The sequence below is a fragment of the Pteropus alecto genome, unplaced genomic scaffold (assembly GCF_000325575.1).
Source record: "Pteropus alecto unplaced genomic scaffold, ASM32557v1 scaffold94, whole genome shotgun sequence".
Lineage (NCBI taxonomy): Eukaryota > Metazoa > Chordata > Mammalia > Chiroptera > Pteropodidae > Pteropus > Pteropus alecto.
In genome coordinates, this window is record NW_006437736.1 from 10,922,212 (window position 1) to 10,943,919 (window position 21,708).

Below are 21,708 nucleotides of genomic sequence, written 5' to 3' on the forward strand. Positions count from 1 at the left end.
TGTTCAATACTTAATTCTTATAATCCAAGACATTATCTCATAATCAATTAAACTGTCACATGCCCTGAACTGTAAAATTCATTCTAATTTCAAGGATGTTAAATACAAGAAATTTAAGGTGCTTGATTCATCAGCAAAATTTGACAACAGTAACATTTCCTCTTCTGAAAATGCTTCCCTTAGCTTTCAAGTCATCCTGCTCCTGTGGTTTCTTTCCTGTCCTACTGGCCACTCCTTGTCAACCTTCCTTGCTGATTCCTCTTCTCCTATACTTCTGAATGTTGGAGTGCCTCAGGGCTCAGCCCTCTTTTCTCTCCTCACTCCCTCCCCATAGATAATCTTAATAAGGCTCATGGTTTTGATTTTACCTAAATGCTGATGAAATACCAATTTTTTTTCTCTCCAGCTCCAATCTTTCTTCTGAACTCAAGACATATATAATCAACTTTGACTCAATACCTTCCCTTAGATGTCTAATAGATATCTCAAACTGAACATGTCCAAAACTATATTCCTAGTCTCCCCCACAACCACACACACACACACGCACACACACACACACTAAAATATAAACTCTATGAGGGCCAGAAATTTGTACTATTGATTGACTGATGTGTTTGATTGATAGCACTGAAACAATATCTAGCACATAGGAGGCTCAACGGATTAGCTAAAGTGATCCTTCTAAAACATAAGTAGATCAGCTGATATCTCTGATCTAAATCCTCCAGGAGCTACCCATTTTGCTCAGAATAAGAATCTAAGTTACAAAGGCCCTTCTCAAAATGGCGTCCTGCTACAGCTCTGACCTCATTTTCAACTGATCCCCCATCATTCACACAGCCCTCGGCACTCTGGCCGAGATATTCCTCACCAAGCAAGGCAATCCTGCCCCAGGGCCTTTACACTCACTGTACTCTCTTCTCAGATTATTCTTTCTCCATGTCATATGACTTTTGCCTTTATCTGCTTCAAGTCTGTTCACAAATGACACCTCAGTGTGGACCGACCTCATCACCCCATTTAAAATTGCAACCCCCAACCCAGTCCCATGTTCCCAATCCCTTTTACACATTGCTAGGTTTATTTTCCTCACAGTGTGATTCATCTAACATACTATATGATTTACTTATTCATAACATTTACTTATATGTTTATTACTAGTCTTGACCACTAAAATATAAGCTCCCTGAGGGCTTAGAGTTCATCCGTATTGTTGGCTGATTTGTTTATTTGACAGCACCTGAATAGTGCCTTCCCATAACAGGCTCTTATTCAATATTTATTGAATTAAAATAAAAGGCAGATACCAAGGCCATCTTTTCTTGAAAAGGGGGAACTATTTGCCTTATGTGAAATAAGAAAGAACAAAAATCTCATTGTCTGGGAGAGTTTGAGGCAATGTTGGCAGTGGGGTGATCTGCTGCTGCTGTTCCTTCTCCTCTCTTAACCTCCTCTAAAGGGGGAAAATCAACACATACAGAAGAGCCAGACATGAAGCAGCGCTGAGCCTGAGCTGGTAGCAAACTGTTGTACTAGGAAAATGGTTGACATTCCGAATCTAGGAAAGAAACTTTGGGTTAGTTGGGGAGATGGGGAGAGGAGACGTTTTCTCTTCTCTTTTCCCTCCACAGCACTGATTTAATGAGTCTCGACAATTACACACAAACACTTGAAGATCAAAAGAAGATTAATTAGTAATGCTATTTAACACCCCTTTCCCCTTTCCCTCCCTCTAAACAGACAATGTAAAGTGTAATCTGAAGAGTCTTAAGCAGACCAACAGTTCTGCTTTAATTAATTAGCTAATAGAAATCAGTTTTCCATTACACTGTCAGTCTCTTTTTGTTTAAAAAGAGATGATCAGACAAACATTCTTTTTATACCCCAAACCACTCCTTAAAGAAATATTTTTTAGGATGCCTTGGCATTTATGATGGGAAAGAAATAAATATTCTTAAAAATCCTAAGATCTTGGAACACTAAAATGAAATATGAATATGTATTCGTATCTTACTAATACTAGCTCTTTTATGTCTGAAAATTTGTTCATAAATTAAAATGAACTTAAGTCAAAAACAATGAATCATCTGAAGCATAATTATATGTGAAGTTTGTAGAATAAAATGAACAATAAAAGAAAAGTAATAAGGTTACATTTAATAGAAGGCGCATATATATATATATATTCCTATTAAAATTAGAGAGAACAAACAAAGCAATTTTGAGCAAATGTCTTTCAAAACTATTTAATAAAAATAAATACTTAATAAAACAGAATGCTGTTTACTAGTATTTAAAAAAATAAACCTGCATATCTGTGTGTATGCATGAACTGTCATCGGGTTGTGTGAGCCCCTTGCCTGACCTCACCCCTTTAACAATGGCTGCACGACCACTCTCGTACTCCTCTAGAGGACAAACTGCTAACAGTCCTAAGATTGTTTAAAATAATTATTTCAAGTTATGTAAATGCTACTAGGTCATCAAAGCTTAAATCTCAATCATTCAATTATTGACGAGAACAAATATAATGAGAGGAGCAGTCCTGCCCTCTCTTTGTAAAAAATATTACAATAGACTCATTAACTTGTTGAATTAATATAAGAGGAGAAATGGGGAAATTAGAGGAGCTGCTTATGAAAATGTCATATGAAACCTTCCATTAGCTATCTCTATAGTGGTAATCATATTGTAATATATAACTGTATCAAATGAACATGTTAAACCTACACAACGTTATATGTCAATTATATCTCCAAAAAATTTTAAATAAAAGAAGAAAAGCAAATCTTCTAAACCACTGGCTAAGACACAGTCTCAGACTGGTGGAAAAGACATGAGTAAAAGCAGAATTGAACAAAACTCACAAAATCCTTTTCTTACAACCAGTCAGCTGTCATTGTGTAAGTAATCAAGATAAACATCAAAGTTAGATACTTGACATGGCTAGAGGAACAAACTGAATACACATGTGTAATTGAAAAATTTAGGAACAATGACCAATATTTGCCCAATCTGAAAAACAGATCTGTTTGGAGCCAATCTTACCTCTGGCCTCAGCATTTTGAGATAAAACCCCTAATTACAAATAGAAGAGCATATTACATAGAAGATTGTCAAAAATGAAGATTATAGCTACCTAATAGATTAGAATGACTCAGAAATTATTCATAGTAAATAGCCAACATTTATAAATTATTGTTATCCTTACCTGTATGTTTTCTTTATTAGTAAGAGGTTTTCCTGAGTCAAATGATTGAAATATCTGTCAATATACATAACATCAACATCAGAAACAAGATCGAGTGTGTTTTTTTTAAATAAAACTGTTAATGTATTCTAAACACATTTTAAATATCATTTTTATTGTAAAAGTATCATATGTTCTAGTCAAAAAAAAGTAAGTATAGTAGAAAGAAAATAAAAATCACATACAAATCAATTTTTTAGGTTGTCAATGTTAATATTTTCTTGTCTTTATTACCAATTTCTTTTTGATGTACTTAAAATTTTTATATACAGATTTGTATTCCTTTCCTCATTACATCATAGTTATTTTCCCAAACCATTAAATTATTTGTAAACCTCAATCTAATAGCTAGGTAATGTTCTATCCTATGAATGTGGCATAATAACCTCTTTCCTATTGTTAGATACCTAAGAAAGCCCTCACCCCACCATTCAGTCCTCTTTAAACAACATTGGTGAGTATTCTGTCTGTATTTCCGATTATCACCTTTGGATAGATTCCTGGAAGCAGAATTACAGGGTCATAAGATAAGAATATATTGAGAAAATTGAAAAGGACTGGCTTAATTTAATTTACACTTTCACCCACGTTATATGAAAATGCCAAGATTACTGCACTTTTAACGGTGCTGTTAACGCTTAAAAAAAATGTGGTCAGTTTTAGGTAAAATTGTATTACTCTTCAGAATGACTCTTTTTTATGGTTCTTTCCCTTTTTAATGAATTATCTATAAATATTTTTAGATATAAATATAATGTTGCACTAGGAAATATTCAATTTATTGGCCACAAGAGATTGTTGTATCATCAGATAGGGTACACTCCTCTCAGTGCAGAAGGCCCTTTCTAAAAGGTGCCCCTTCGTAGATGTCAATACTGATGCCCTGTCCAAAATCCCTTGGGTCACCTGGTAACAACCAGCAGCTTCTGGTGGACAGGCCGCTCACATATGGATGGCATTTTACTTTACCTGTACCTCTTTGCTTGAGGACATTCTGTGGCCACACGGGCATTCAGGAGGAGCCGGAAGTGTAGGGAGTATCCCACACCAATGAGGGACAAGAGATAACTCCAGCCAGTCTTTCTGGGGATTCCAGTTGCCCACATCAGTAACCTCATTAGTGCTCCCTGGAATGGTTTTCCTCCCTTCCCTATATGACTTTCCCATTCCCTCACCATTCTTTCTGGAATCACATCTCAAATATACCACTTGCTCCCAAATCTTTGTCCCAGGGTCTGCTTTTGAAGGACCCCTCAACCAAGATATCGCATATAGCTCTTATTTAAAGAAAGTGTTGGTAATGTTTTAAATTTTTTTCCTTTTCTGAAGATATTCTTTATCTGTTATAAATGCACGGAAAAGTGAGTAAATGAATCCATGGGGAGACCTTCAGTGATATAATTTGAAGAACGTTGATAATGGGACTTCAGATTCGGTGATGATAGCAGAATCTCAATATGAGTATGATGTTAAAAGACAGAATTTTTTTAAAGTTGTGAAAAGTCCAATAATAATCTGTAAGACTTTTTCAGATTCAGCAGTTCATCAAATAACATCATTTCATTCAAAATCATTTTGCTATAATGTTGATGAGAAAAATATATTCCAAGCTGAGATCACTGTGTGGAGTTTGCGTGTTCTCCCCATGAATTTTCTCTGCATAAATTTTCTCCGAGTGCTCTGGGTTCCCCCACATCCCAAAGATGTGCATGTTGGGTTAAACGGCTTGTCTAAATTGTCCCAGTCTGAGCAAGTGTAGGTGTGAGTGAGTGCTCCCTGCAATGAAAGAGCATCCTGTCCAGGGTCCCCACCTGGCACCCTGAGCTTCTAGGATAGGCTCCAGCCACCCGTGACCCTGAACTGCAATAAGCAGATTGAAAAACTATTACCTACTTGTTTTTATTAAACTTTCTTAAATGTATGCCTAACTCACATTATTTTAGTGTTTAATATTTAGAAGTATTTTGGGTCTTTAGAAGTTTAGTGATGTTTGTTTTTGTGACCAGAAATATGCCATAGGAACTTAACTGTTGTTTATATCTATTAGCTGGTTTCATGATACATCATTTCACTTAAAGTTACAATTTCCAAGAACCTACTGATGACTTTAAGTAAGGACTTACTGTATTTCTTTTACAACTGAAATCTAATTCATTAATCCTTTCTTTAAATAACTAGCCTGCAGCCTAATAATGCTGGCACCTATTTTAATTATAAACCCTGAACGCATTTCCTCTTTAATTATACTTTTTAAATTCCCAATTGAAGCTGCAGAACTTCAAATTAACTTTGGGAATACAAAATTTGACAACACAATCCACTGAGAGACAATTCACCCACACTTCTGTGTTATGATAACTGGTTTGTAAAAATTAAATTTGGGACTGACCTGTTAAAATTGGCTTCAGACTGCTTGTTTATTTTGGTGAAAGCAGTGACCACTTGTTTCTCATTCTGGCTTCCCTCTCCTCATCTTCCTAGATCCTAAGTGTGGATGGCCCTAAGGATAGGTCCTGTGACTTCTACTTTTTTCTATCTGCGTCAGTCCCCAGCTGATTTCATCCACTCCCATGATTGTCAATCTCTAGGCTAATGATCCCAAACTTGAAGCCCGAACCTCTCCCCTGAGCTTCAGATCATATATTCTCTGCACTTACCTAAACTACATCTTTACCTGTATGTCTACAAGGGCGCTCCTACTTAACACGTTCCATCCCTGCACGGAACAGTATCCCGCATCTCATTTCATGAAAACGCCTTCCTACCAGTCGCTCATGCTGAACACACTAGTCATCATGCTTGACTTCTTCCTCTTTTACCTCACATCCAAACCACCACCCACAAACACGCAGCTCTACCTTTGCAACACAGCCAGAATTTGACCACTTTGCACTCCTTCCACCACTGTTACCCCAACCATTATCATGTCTCACTCAGATTATTTGCAAAGGACTTCTAACTGATCTTCCTATTTATACTCATGTTCATCCACAGTCTAGTTCTCAGAGAGCAAGTGAAGTGGTCCTTTGACATTTAATTCCTACCCTGTCGTTCCTCTCCTCAGATCTCTGCAAGGTTTCCATCTCATTTAGAGTAAACTCCCATCCAGACCAAGCCCTATGAAGTCCTACAAGATCACAGCTCTGGGGCCTCACCCTTTCTCCTTCTCTTCCTCCTTGTCCAGCCTCGCTTGCCTCCTTGGTTTTCCTCAATCACATCTTGGAGGCATCCCCCTCAGGGCCTGTGCCTTTGCAGCTCCTTCTTTTTGGAAGGTCGTCCTCTCAAATCTTTCACCCTCAAAACTCCCTTATTAGAAAGACTTCTCAAACTACCTGAATAAAACAGCCACCTGTTGCTCTGATCACTCTGTCTCCATAACTCAGCTTGATTGTCTTCATGGCACATCATCAACTGACGTATATTTATGGGCTTAATATGTTTATTGTTTGTCTTTCTCGCTGGACTATCCAATAATAATATGACTGAATCCAGGAAGGCTGTGACAGTATTTATCTTTTTACTGCTCTATCCCCATGCCTGGAATAGTACCTGTATTCTGTAAGCTCTCAATAAATACTTATAGAAATTAAAATATAATTTTAATAAAATGCAAACCATTTACAATAGGGCAAGGCTGTTTGTTAACTGAGATGCAAGCAAGAAAATACTGCTAATTTTACTGAGGTAAGAAATAAGTTAATTCCTACCACAGAAAATTAGCAAACCCAACTGATTCCTCTATAGATAGACAGTACACACACACACACACACACACACACACACACACACACACACACACACACGTATCCTATTGCCTACCGAATGTCCCTCTTAGGATTTTCTGTAGATAACCTCACACTTACCCTATTACAATAAATTGTAATGCTGTAGCACTCATATTGAGAAATAAGCAGCTACATTTTAGGGGAATATGCTGAAGTGATGAATGCATTATGTGTAAATATAATGTCAGTTTATGCAAGAAATTTTCAAGACTTACAGCCTATTCCCCGGCTTCTTTTAGATCCTCCAAATTTGAATCCCACCAGCATGTACCTGTCTGTCAGTCTCATTCCTCACACATACAGTAACCTCCAGGAAACTGACTTGTCATCTCCTTTTATATCCTTTATTGCTGGCCCAGGAGGGTCTGAGCACCTCCCTAAAACAAGATCACCCAGTGATTCCCAGATGACCATGCAACTGAAGTAGAGGAAAATAACAGCTCACTCTGATTTAAATAGAAACACCACCATTCATTTTCAAGAATGCTTCAATCTACGGTTTTCCAAATACAAATTAAAACAATTCCCCAAAGTCAAAAGAGACTAGACAAAATAGAGGAACATTCTCTTCCTACGGAAATCAGAAGAAATTTGAACAACACATGCTTAACTCTTAGATATAAAGCATTTAAATCAAAAACATCCAAATGAAACATGAGGAGACAGTGTTCTGAGTAAGAACATTAACCAGAAATTAGAAGATTAGACTCCAAAGTCTAAGAGGTAGTGGCTGATAAATGTGTCTACTGAGACAGTCCAAGATAACTGTAATATAGAGCCATAATTTCACTGTAAAAATCTACTCCAAGACCACAGTCCCTCCCCCCAAGGCCTCCTTTCTTTCCAGACGAATGAAACCTTGTAAAAGCCTGACGGTAGCTGTAGCCAGGCTTAATAAAGAGGTCTGCAGTACCAGAGTCTTATAAATATACCTCCATGGAAGCTGTCCCTAGATTTTAGGAACACAGCCTTAAAAAGGTAAAGAAATAAATGGCTTCGAATCAAGTTGGCAGGTTTACCTTCACTTTTCCTGTAGTTTTAAAACCAGTGGGTATCAGGGAAGGCATGTTTTTTCCATAGAAGATCTGTGACATCTCATGAAAGGCTTCAGAAAAGAATGTTAAATCTATGAGGACTTCTATCTTTAAAGGAAAGAAAAAAAAAAAGAGAGATTTTAAAATTAAATGATTTGTTTTACTTACAAAGTAAAAATTTTAGAGAAAAATCATCCACTAAAACCAAAATTTCTGCTTAACGTTGGTAATGTGTTATAAATGAATGTTTAGTAAACACGGCTGATGGAGATACCTGTGTATGTGTGTAAGCCAGCTTACATGTGCAATGGAGCAAGAAACTAATAAACAGCAGAGAACAACTATTCAAAACAATGGATGTTTATCAGATGTGGCTACTTCATCAGAGGCAAACACATAAAAACATGATAGGCATAGAAAAGGTAAAAACAATAATTGAATTTATCTTTATGTTCTCATGGCGAACTATGGTTTAAAAGGAAGACAAAACAAAAACACTCCTGATAGTCTCTAACACTGTGAGAAGAGACAAACGAACCAGGAGATAAACTCCACAATGCATCAACATAGAGCTGACTATTCATTTCCGTATCCATAATTAATGGGCACTGTTGATTTTAAAGACATATACTTCACGACATTAATTAATTGGTAACTATACATTGTGCATGGCTTATTTTGAATATAATCCAGCAGGACTTTCGATCAGGAAATTATCGGAAGAAAAGTTCTTGACCAAATTCATTCATTCATTCAATATGTTTATTGAGCACCTCTTATGCACCAAGCCCTCTAGGAATTTATATTCCATCACCATGTATATTTAGCTAAACTTAAGTGATACATCAAAGATATAAACGTTATAAAAAGGGACAGAGATTACTGACAACATTCTATCTTCAAAACTGTGCTCAGGAAGAACTCTGAGGGAAAAACCTTTATGAGAAGATTTGAGATTGATGTGAGGGAGAGAGATATGTGAAAATCTGCTGAGGGGCTCTCGAGTACAAAGGTCACAGGGTACAGGAGCAGTCTAGGGGTCTTGGTGTGCTCAAGGAACAGCCGGTGTGACAGGAGCTTAGGGAGAGAAGGGAAGAGGATCAGGAGGTAGGTGCGAATGGCGACCTGGACAGCTGAGTTGGGGTCTTGGGTGGTAAGAAGTTAGTGGAGAAGAGTTTGAACAGGCCAGGGCCCTAACCTGACTTATGTTTTGAAGACATCTAGTGACTTTTTAGAGAATAGAAAAGGGTGAATTGTGGAAGCAGGGAATGAAATACAAAATTGGATAAATATTGGTAAATAGTGTCTATCCCTTCTCCCCAATGTATAATATTACACTAACACACACACACATACACACACATACACATATACACACTGTATATATATACACATATATACATATATCACACTATATATATATTATAGAAAAAGTAAATTCAATTTAACTTCAACATGTATATTCATCTTATTCTCTCTTTTCCTTTAAGCACTACCTTAGGAATATCTCAAAAGTATATAAATTTTAAAGAAATGAAAAGAAAGTAAGTCAGGGGAAAACAAGATGTGACAATAACATGAAAATAAAATACTTTTTGTCTATTGAGTTGAATACTTTAGTTCTTGCCTACGACACTTTGGGCTCTCATCTCCCTAGTGCCATACATATCAAAGTAGGTGTCAGGGAGTCACATGAGCTCTTTCAGACTTCTCGATGGACATTTTTCTCATTGCCCTTTAGAGGAAACGCTTCCTCATATCTGTTTGTGATTAGTCTCTTCTGGTCTCAAATGTAAGACTACTATACATGGACTACTTGTAACTGTGAAGGTTACTTCTGGTTTCAGTTTCTCATATCAATACGATCATTTGGAAAAGCAATGGTGATAATAATAAACATGTATTTTCAGAATTGACCAGCACTGTGAACACCAACAACCCAGGTGGAAAAAAGAACTACCCATAAATCAACCCTTCACTCACAGACCCAACAGTACTGTTTCCAGGAATGCTGGATATTTTGAGAGTGAAAATCTTTCAAGGTGTTGGCAGTTCTAAAGTGAAGGCAGACAGGTCGATCATAAAGAGGTCTTAAAGCTTTCCACGAAAGACACTAGTGCACTATAGAAACTTAACAGCGTGATCTATTGCTGTTTGATTTATCAAAAAGCATCATTGTTTGCTATTTCCTGGCCATGACTTTTCTCTCTCAGTGAGTGAGAACTCACTGACCCCAATTTACTTCAGAAAGGTCAGGCAAACTCTGCTCACACAGGCTGTCATTCCTTCCTCTGTATGGTGCGTCACTTGCCCTTTTCATTACTTCTATTAAAACCTTAGATGGGTTTTTCAGTCCTACTATATCAATAAGACCCCACTTCCAGCTCACTCTGCTGCTGACACTGCTACCAGATACATCTGATCATGTCTTTCTGATCAAAATTCTATAATTAATTCTCCCTCCCAACCCAAGGCTCCAGAATGGAATCCACAGTTCTTCATGGGCTTTTAAACTACTCTAGTACAAAAACAGTTATCAAGTGCTAACAATTCAATAAAAAAGTCACTTAACCAAAAACCTTGTTCTTTCAGTGCTTCTTCGGATCTCCTTCTGACATATTACTAATAGTCATTGCAAACCTTGTACGCTTGCCTCTTATCACAGATCAGGAAAAAAAACTGTTGCCCAATTCTGACTCCACAGTCTTGTTTCTCCCATGGCTCAGCCTCCACCTTATGTCTCAGTGTGAAATTCAAGATTGGGCCCCTGGTATTTTTCATATCACAGACCTCTGGTATTCTCATGTTATCCTCTCCGACCTCCCTACTCAAAACCTCCACTCCAGCCTAACTGAACCATCCCTACCCCTTAAGCAAGTCAATACTTTCTCACTTCTACGTCTTTCACACTATTATCTGCCAAGGTCGTTCCCTTCTTCCTCTTTTCCTGTTCAGTTAGTTCTATTCTTTTCAAGCCTGAGTCGTTCCTATTTAGTGAAACCTAGAGACCTAAAACCATTTTTCCCTCTTTCAATTCCTGGAGACAGTGCTCATTTGGAAAATGATCAAGTGGCTGGTGTACATATAATCATCTTGGGTCTATGTCCTATTTTTCTTCCCTGTTTTCATGTCCTTATAAACAAGGACCATAGGTTATATTTCTTTGATTAGAGTTACTAACATGGTACTTTTATACAGGAGGTACTCAATAAATGTTGTTTCAGAGGTAAAGCAATTAATATTTACTAAATATCTTCTAGCTGAGTTCCTGCTAAAAACTAAGAAGAGTATGGATAGTAGGCACTTGATAAATGTCTACAGATTTTAAATTCAATTCAATAATTAATTACTATCAGGTAAATGGATTTATTACTCAAGATATTATACAGTACTAAAAGATGAGTATATACAGACCCTAGCCTCAAGAAATTTACAATTTTAGAAGAGAAAGAAAAGATTGTATGCATTTTTTTAAGTATTATTAGAATTCAAAAGCAGGAAAACTCTTAAGAATCCAATAACTCAGAAAGGGTGATCCAGAAATTTTCATGGCTGATAACTTATTTATTCCTGAGTTAAAATATATTATAATAATAGTCAGCACTAGACTTCCTCTTAGGGAAGGTACTGTCTTTACTTAGAAACAGAAAGCAATGGACTCTTTGGATCTGAAAACACAGGCCCAAGGTCAGTGTCTAGATGAGAGAGCAACTTAAAGGGAATCTAATTTTCCCTCATTAGAAAAAGGAGGAGATTTGAGAAAGAAGAAGAGAGGGCATTTCCCAAAAAGAAGAAATAGGGTTAAGCCAGTGGTTTGTTGGAGCCCCCTGACTCTCAATTGCAAGAGCTGACTGTGCACATTTTGTCCCCATTGCACATTCAGCAATGCCCAGTTAGTAGGTGGAAGTTAGTAACTGACAGTATTTACACCACTGAAACTGCAAATGCCACAAAACAGGGCTCTTTTTTTTAGAGTGAGTTGTGAATCACTTACCAGCACACAACTGAAAAGCGTGAGATGTTGGCCGAGAAATATTTTAAGCTCAGAGATGTCAAATATTCTATTTAAAATATTTTTTTTCCTCAACTTCAATTTCCCGGTGTTTCCACTTTTTGGTAAAGTCAAATATAGAAATAAAGGCCTTGGGTCAATGTGTTGTGTGTGTTCATGTGTAAATGAGAGTGTGTGTGTGTGTATGTGTGTGTGTGTGTGCACATTACTGTGTAATATGGAATAGGATTGAATTCCATATTAGAGATGAAGAGATGCAGAACAGGTAGCAAATTTGCTGGATGTTTAGATGATCCACACACAAAATGAATTCAACGAAAGTGGGAGCCTGAGACCACAGGTAACTAGGAAAAGGGGCAGAGAAAAATGAAGTGCTTCAGGTTGCCGCTCCATAAGGGGTTCAAGCCAACTGCTCATGAATTGTAAAGGCAAAGAACATCACCTGATTTCTAGGTTCCAGAATTAATTGTAATTTAGTGTCTCTGCAATAAAAAAATTTAAAAAAAAAACTCTGTATACCATGATAGACATAAAAATCTTTAGCAAAAAAATTCACAGAAACTTCAGAAAAGTGACTCATAAGTCCACGAATATTCAGGAAATCAATCTTTCAGAAGTGGTTATTTCCATGCTGGCTGGTGTTGGGTGAGTCTTGTTACCATGTGTAGATGTTCCTCACTTTACTGTGGCCTGAACGCAAAATGATAACCTTCCTAACTGATTCTTTCTCATACTTTATTATAATGGTGGGCGAATTTTTCTAACATCAGTACAATACCACATTATTATTAGTTTATTATTATTAGGACCAAATTAATTCATGACAATATCTTTAACAGTTCAAAAATATCAGATGTCTTAAAAGCTTCTTACATACCTTGAGGATTCTTGCATCTAGATTTCTAACTAGGTCTTGGCAAATTCCAGAAACAAAATATTGGTATAATGCAAGGAGAGGCAGAATCTGCCAACAGAGAAACACTGTATTTTAAAACCTATGTTATCAAGTTAATAACATAATAATAAAATTTAGCCAAATAATATAAAAGATGTTATGCAAAATAGTGATTGAATTTCCATGCTAGGAGACGAGACAGTTTGGTATAAGAGAAATGATCTGCCTAGCATATGCTTCCTAATTTTACCAGAACTTTAAAGTGCTATCAGGGACTTAAAGTTCCATACAGATGTCACTTGGTACCAAAACCCTAGGTTTCACATCTTTTAGAGTTAAAGAATGAAAACGTAATTATTTATCTTCCTTAAACAAAATTAATTCAATATATATGTATGAATCACTGAGGCCTATGGAAACATTCTAGCAAATGAGCTATCAAATAAATGCAAAATTTAAAGCAAAGGAACCCATATCCATGTCCCCTGAGAGCTCCTACCTACTCATCTCAATGTCAGTTGCTACTTATCTTCAACTGGAATATCACTATCAGTAAAAACATATTTATAACATGCCAATTATGTATCAGGCACTGTTGAATAAGAACAAAATCTAACAAGTCCCTCCCTTCACAGAGCATATATTCTACTGATTAAAACCCAAGCTTACTCTTCACATAATATTTTTATTTTCATAGAATTAACTCCAAGTTCAACTCTTCTTAAAATCTCATAGCTATCTGTAAAGGATTAAAGACAATCAATATTTCAATTGACCTAGCCACTGTCTAGCTAGAGACATATGTTGAGGGGACAGTTCTGCCTAGACTTCTGAACAACTCCTGATCTCAACTCAAAGCTGAAGCTCATTTCCTACGTCTGGGTCCTGCCCCACTAAAGGGAGATGGAGCAAGAAGGAGAACTGAGATTCCCACTAGTTAGCAAACTATTTCGCATGATTCCACAGCAATGGGTCCCACAGCAAATCGTATATGTGACAGCAGTGTCCTTAGCCACCAGGCTTCTGCTGGAGGGTAGCATAATACAAAATGGAAACCATTTACATTCTGTAACTTCAGCTAAGGAGATTCTAATTGTCAGTCAACTGGCAGCCACTAATAGAAGCAGCTTTTTAAAAGGATTAGAACTTTAAAAAATTTAAAAAACAAAAAGGAGAACTGACCTTAAATGATTTTAAACATAATACGTTTTTCTGCAATCATACACTACCAACATAATACAATACCTTTTTCTACAATTAATACGACGCAAGACAGTGAGTTGGCTATTACCTTTGAGATTTTCTTTTCTTTAGTGAGAAATGAAACCACACCATTTTATTGCTGCCAATTGCTCAATTATTCAGAAAAATGTTTTCAATTTCTTAAGCTTCAGAGAGAAAAAAAGGTCTCCTTCCTTTTCTAGTGCAGTGATATGTATTATATATGAATATGACTAGGTGACTAAAGGCTACTCAAGGGATAGAGCTATTTTCTAAATCCAGAAATGAATCCCCTTAACAATGAGAGAAGCACCATTTTGCTATTTTTTTTTCTAATAAACAATTTCTTGCCAAGTCTTCCAAGTGCTAAAAGCATTTATCAACCTCTTCACTTCACTTTATAATCACATGGCTTTATAATTTAACAATCACAGCAGGGAGAAATAAATCTTTTCAATATAAGGAGAGAGAGTAAATTTAGAATGAGAGAATAGAAAACAATATATGAAAAAGAAAGTGTGTATGAAAATTATGAAAGAAAAGGAAAGAAGCAGAAAAAGAGACAGGATAGATACTAAAAAGCAAACATAAGAGGAAACAAGACATGCAAAAGTAAAGGAAATAGCATAAAAAAGGAAAATAGCAAAACTAAGATAAAGGAGGAAAATATAAAATAATCAACAGTTAGAATGTACTAACTTATTTTTAAAATGTAATCAACTTTACATTTGTTTTATATACATATATATCAAATATATATTAATATATCAAATATATATACATAATATATACACAAATATATATACATATATATACAGATATATATACATATAGTGGTTCATTTCCCCACGGGAAAAGAGAGTTGTATTGGGATTCTTTTTAATTTCCTAAGAAAATAATAAGTGTCTGGTTTTTATTTCACAGTTAGAATCTGTTGTTCACTTAGGATGCACCTTTAAAAGAGAAAAGACAAGAGACATGAAGATAAATTTATCTCAATAAAAACCGGTCTCATAGTTTTGGTCTTGATATGTCCTATATGATCTAATGCAGTAAGTTACATGTGTACTAAATTCCTCTGTTTGAGACCAGTGAAACATTCTAATCAATTTCACCAATGTCTTAAGGGGGAAAAAAAAGATAAAATACAGTAAAAAGAGAACAAAATCAAAAAGACATTGCTTTTGGATCCAAAATGCAATGCAAACAACAATGTCAAAGAATCTTAATTAATATATTTCATTTTGAAATACAGATGAGAATCCTTAATATAGAGTTTAAAAGTTAAACAAAGACTGACTAAAAGAACATTAGCAAACTTTGAAAAGTATAAGGTAAGTGGAGCAAAAAATACTGCAGTGACTTAAGATTTGGTGACTTTACAAATTACTTACTATTATATTCTGCTTAACAAAGTGCAGTTCATGTATTATATAATACAGACTTGCGACTACAGAGCAAATGTCAGCCCTGTATCTGTCCGAGAAGAGCTCAATGCCCGGGAGAAGCTGAGTGATCTCATACTGAGCATAGCAACGTTCAGCTTTGGGGTGTGGAAGTGTGGTTCTGAGCAAACCCTGATAATGAAAAAAGGTGAAATAAAGAGCCATAAATTGCATTTGCAACAATGAAACAGAAAGATGAGTACACATATTACTTCCTTAAGTGCTTATCACATGCCTAGCACACTCTATCCTGTAATAAACAGTACTTATCATTAAAATTATTATCATTATAGGTTCCAAATGCTTTTATCCCTCAAGATGGGCCTTTCAAATTCCATGGTAACTGAATACTTCTTATTTTCAGAAGAAATTATCATTACATTAAGTTACCATTGATTGAGGGTCAATTCTGTGTTGGGCACTATTGGTAAGGTCTTTATAAATGCCATCTCATTTAATCCTCATGTAACTTAGCCCTAGAAGGAAGGACTGTTATCTTACAAATGATATTTAATTGAAGCTTAAACAACTTATCTGAGGTCACACAGTTAATGATGGCAGAAAGAAGATTCAAAGTCACATCTATTAAACTCAAAAAACTATGTCCTTTCCGCTATACCAAACTGTAAGTAGAGGAGATAACAACTTATTTCAGAAGTCTAAATTAAGTGAAGGTAATTCTGTACTTTTAACTGAATTAAGTGAAAAGGTAATTTGTTTTAATTTGACCAGTATTTCTTAGGTTTATACGACCAACATTATACTAGACATTGGGAAACCAGATGAACACACAAAATCAAATTTTATGTAGAAATGCTTCTTATGTTATCTTAAATAATTAAAATTTTTTGATGACAAATGCATTATAAAATTATTTAATGTACATATCAGAAAGAATTTTCATTAGATTGCTCATTAAAGTTATAAGGTACTTACTCTAAAATGCTATGCAGTTGTTTCAATTTTTAGTTTCACAAATTTGCTTCAAAATCACAAAGAATTAACAGGTTTTTAAAAATAAATCCCACTACCTAATTTTTTATTTTAAGTGCAGTATTACTTAGAGATTATGCCCACATTAAGCCCATTATTCCTTTTGCATCCTTGCCTCTTCAACCTCTTCCCTTTGAAGCACAAGCAAGAGGTGAATGGAACATAAGAAAATTAAAAAATCTGGCCTTACATTCAGAGCCTTTCCCAAAGATCTTAACTATCCAGATTTCATAAGCTATTAGATTCTTCTGATACACAGAACAAGGGTGTCTGTCCCTCAAGGTAAACAGAACCTTCAGTAGATTGAAAAGGCCCCAGCTACATTCCTGAATCTGAAAATGTATTTCTGTTAAAAATTCCTATCTTCTTCAGTAAAGTCAAACCCAAATCCTATAAAATGCAAATACTCTACGTACTTCCGTAGTCTACAACTTATTTTGTGCTTTCATTATATGGTATACCTTATATCATGCAATTGAGCAAAACTTTATTTAGAGATAATGCAACCATCTGAGTCAAATGGACTGAATTTGCTGCTCACTGATCTTACTGATCTTACTGATGACAGGAGACTCGGTTTCCTTATATGTAAAACTCCTTCCTCAGTCTAAGGGACAAACCGACTCTGCTGGATGTTAAAGATGAAAGTGTCACAGGGGTTCAGCCAGAGAAAGAAAGACTGGCTTATGAAATTTGATCAAGGTTCATGCTTTTCTTGTGCCTATAAGTTTTATAAATATGAAAAACTACTACATTTTTCTTTTACTGACTAACAAATGGTCATGCTACTGTAGAAAGATATACACGAAGTGTTACCTGAAAGAGTAATGCAGACAAAATGCAACAGTTCGTTCTCTCCTCAACGTCCAATATCTTAATAAATCTAAATAAGTATAAGAAAAATAAACTGATTCATAAACAATTTTTCAAAAATATTTTAATATAAATATGACTCCAATGCTCATAGATTTCCCAGAATTATGATAGTTTTTGTGATTCTAAAAGTGCTACATACTCATAAAAGATCTAGAACAATGAAAAATATAAAACATAAAATGAAAAGTCACCTACAATCCTACCACCTATACATAATTATTGGTAATATTTTGGCCAATTTCCTTCTAGATTTTTGTCTATATAGTTATACATGCATTCATTAAGACTAGAATTATGCAATACCTATTATTTTACAAATTGTCCATTCATGAACGTGATGAGCTACATCATTATTTTACAGAACTTTAATAGGTTTATCAAATGGATGTACCATAATATAAAACAATTCATCTCCATTTTGGTTTTTTTCAATGCTGAGGTAAACGTTGTACTATCATTCTGAGCACTTGTTCTATCAGTTCTATTGAATAAATCCATAGAAGTACAATTTGAAGGGGAAAAGTGGTATACATTTTTAAAGTTTTTGATGAATATGGTTAAATAATTCTCTCCAAAAGATTGAAACTGTGTTTCCTCACCAGCAGTATACTATGGACACACTGATGATATTAAGTCTCGCTATCAAAGATTCACGTAATATCTCTGAATTTACTACTGTCTCATTTTATGTCCCTTAGAAAAGTTTGAGTTTTCTTTACATGGGTCTCAAAACTCACATTTGCAGCTATAAACCACATTACCTTCTTCTAAGTCTTATTTACATAAAACCAGTCATCTTCACTATATTAAATAACTATATTAATTAATTAACATCTATCTGAGTTCGGCTTTTCTATATGGCTATTAGAGTGTGAGGAGAAGAGTTTTTTCCACTCAGGGAGCCTCCACGAACAGACAAAGCCTCTCTAATATCGTATATCCTGGGGAAGTCAGACTTCTAGTTAAATAACTGGAAAGTGACCTTCTGCTGGTTAAAAATCAGTAAATAGTAACTTCAGAGGCTCAGAGAAGCTGAGGTGCCCAATGGCAGGCATGCTATGGTGGTTCTTTTTTAAGCTGTAAATCTTTTTCGGCTTTTCTATTCTCTGCTGCCAAGCTCTACTAAGTCATAAGCTCACACTTGTGTGAGGATTGTGTGTGTGTGTGTGTGCACATGTGTGCGCACACGCGCGTCCGTGTGTGTGTAAGGAAGAGCTACTTCCCAGGAGTGTAAAAAAAAATAATCAAACTTGACAAATCTTTTAAAAATCTTTACTATTTAATACTTTTTAACTAGATGATTTCTTACTTCCCCTGCACAAAGATGCTAATTTTCTGAAAATAATATGATTATTAACTACTTACTATTTTTTAAAATTTGCAGATTTTTGCCCACTACACCCTATAGGTAAGTTAAAAATGTAACTGGACAGGTAAAGGAAACCTGTACTTTTACCTTCTCCATACTTTTTAAGTTTCTCATATTAATTAAATATTTAAGACATCTGTGAGTGCTAACTAGGTATAAGTCATTGTGATAGACTTTCAGATGTTATGTGTGGCAGGCCGAATAATGGCCACTGAGAGATATCTTTGTCTTAATTCCCTAAACCTATGAACATGTTGGTTTACATGGAAAAAAAAAGAAGAATTTACAGATGTGGTTAAATTAAAGACCTTAAAATGGAGAGGTTATTCTGGATTACTCAGGTGGATTCAATGTAATTACATTGGTCCTTATAAAAGAAAGGCAAGAGGATCACAGAAGGAGATGTGAGGATAAAAACAGGAGATTGGGGGAGGTGGGGAGAGACAGAAAGATGATAGGCAGTTGGTCTTGAAGACAGTAGATGACCATTGAACCAATGAATGCAGGAGGCCTCAAGAAGCTGAACAAGACAAGAAAATATTCTCCCCTAGAGCCTCAGCGGGGGAGCACAGACCTTCCAACACATTCGTTTTAGGATGTAAGACAGTAAGTCTTTGTTGTTTTAAGCCACTAAATTGGTGGTAATTTGTCACAGCAGCAGTAGGAAGTAGTTACAGTATGTGTTATAGCCTAAATTATGTGCCATCTGCCCCCCGCCCCGCCCCACACACAAACACCAAAATCACATGTTGAAGTCCTAATCCCCAGTGACCTCAGAATGTGACTCTACTTAGAGATAAGGTCTTTAAAGAGGTAATTAAGTTAAAATGAGGTCATTAAGGTGGGCTGGAATCTGATGTGACTGGTGTTCTCATAAGAGGAGAACATTAGGACACAGTCGTGTGAGGACACGGCAAGAAGACAACCATCCAAAGAGAGGAGGAAAGAGACCTCAGAAGAAACCAACCCTGCCAACACCTTGAACTCGAACTTCTAGCGTCCAGAATTGTGAGAAATATAGTTCTGTTGTTTAAGCCACCCAGTCTGTGGTACTTTGTTATGACAGCCCTAGCAAACTAATATAGTATGTCATGTGACTCTCATCACCATGGTTTAATGATGAAGACACTGAGGCTCAGAAGGAATAAATAACTTGCTGAGGGGCACAGAGTTTAGTAGGAGGCTCTTGGGATAGAATTAGGCCCAAGTTGCCCTGCTTCCTCACTACTCTGGTTCCCATACCAATTGTTCATTCAACCATTCATTCAACAAGTAGTCACTGAATGCCACCTTCATGCAAGGCACTTAGGCTACAATGGTATACAAAGCAAAGACCTTTGCCCATGTGGTGCTCATATTCTGGGGGATGGGAGATATTTAGAAAGAGGAGAGGATCACAAACAATAAACATCACAAATAAGTAAATGGTATAACCCTCTATGATTTGGACATAGCTAGAAGAATCCAGGGCGTGTGAAACATGCCTCTACATGGCACAGGTGGGTACCCCACAAAGGGAAGCTATTAGCTATTACTCAGATCATTCCATTGTCATACTCACTGGGCTATCTTTGCTGATATGATTGCTCCTTGTAAACATCCCCAAATGCCAACTTTTGACAGAAATTCCTCACTGTAGTCTTTGGAACCTGGAGGTGAATAGCTGTCAGTGGCACTGTCGAGTGAGGGGCACAACTCTTTCCATGTATGTAGCACATCTTGCTTCTTGAATAAGTCATCAAGAGCTTGACACCAACACTTAAAAGCAGCCCTAAAACCGAAACAGAGCATCAGACAGCACATTCTCTGAGACCTATGCCATTAAATCTTTTCAAAAGGCAAAGCAAATTTACTTAAGAAACATTTTAATTAAAATCTATAGCATTTATGCATTGCTCATAACCATTTTTCTCAGGTAGCATTTGATGAATAAAATGTAGCAATGTAATATTATTGAAGAACTAAAATTTCAGAAAGACAGTATTTTTCACGATCATTTAAAAATTTTTTCAAAAAAATCAATAGTTTTCCCTCATTCTAAAGACTCTAAAAAATCTACCTTCTCTTTTCTGCGAAGATGAGAAGACTTCCAAGTTCATGCAACGCCTGAACTTTAAGACTTCTTTGATTGCTGGCTTGGAGAACATCTGTATTTCAGTCAAGTAAAAGAACAAATATCAGTTTCTGGAAAATATCTCCTTTGTATTTTCAAAAATATTTGAAACTGCATTATTCCTTAACTGTGTACTTGCAAACTATTAGTGCCTTCAAATGTCACACAATATACATGCAGACACGGAGCAAAGGATGCTCTACTTGGATACAGTGGAGTAGAGACTGGGTCTAACAGGTAAGAAACGCAAAGACAGTGTAATAGGAGTCAGGGAGGTGGAAACAGTTGAGAAGAGAAATGCAGAAATGTGTGCAAGGGAGAGAGGGCTAGGTACATGTGAAAATGACATGTGCAGCTGGCCATGGTTTTCCTGGGAGGGAGAAGGACACAGGTAAGGTTACAGAGGCGTCTGAATGCCTTGTGGAAAAACGTGTTCATTATTCCATAATGAATGAGAAGCCCCGAAGGTTTTTGAGCAGGGATCTGACAAGATCACAGCATATCAGTTTACGCCTTTTACCCAAAAAGCATATCTTTAATATCACCTTATTTTTTTTTTTTTGATAGAGAGGGTTCTGAAGAACTTATACACTCAAGAATGTGTAGCCAAAAACCCAAGCAACATGGCAATTGTTTTTAATGAGGACAATACTGTCTCTTAGAGGGTGTTTTAGAAATCTGAGGAAAGGTTTCATCACAAAGAGGCATCTCC

General features: G+C 36.1%; 1 protein-coding gene across 1 annotated transcript in view; it reads right to left on the reverse strand.

The window, feature by feature from the left end:
* CFAP54 (cilia and flagella associated protein 54) overlaps positions 1–21,708 on the reverse strand; it is a 234,117-nt gene that overhangs the window by 85,112 nt on the left and 127,297 nt on the right. Inside the window, exons 41-47 of the mRNA XM_015591439.2 lie at positions 20,943–21,030; positions 20,445–20,654; positions 17,455–17,521; positions 15,595–15,777; positions 12,962–13,048; positions 8,058–8,180; positions 3,215–3,268 (exon numbers count right to left, since the gene is read on the reverse strand). Of these exons, the coding sequence (XP_015446925.1) occupies positions 3,215–3,268; positions 8,058–8,180; positions 12,962–13,048; positions 15,595–15,777; positions 17,455–17,521; positions 20,445–20,654; positions 20,943–21,030 (812 nt within the window). The remainder of the gene's footprint in view (positions 1–3,214; positions 3,269–8,057; positions 8,181–12,961; positions 13,049–15,594; positions 15,778–17,454; positions 17,522–20,444; positions 20,655–20,942; positions 21,031–21,708) is intronic.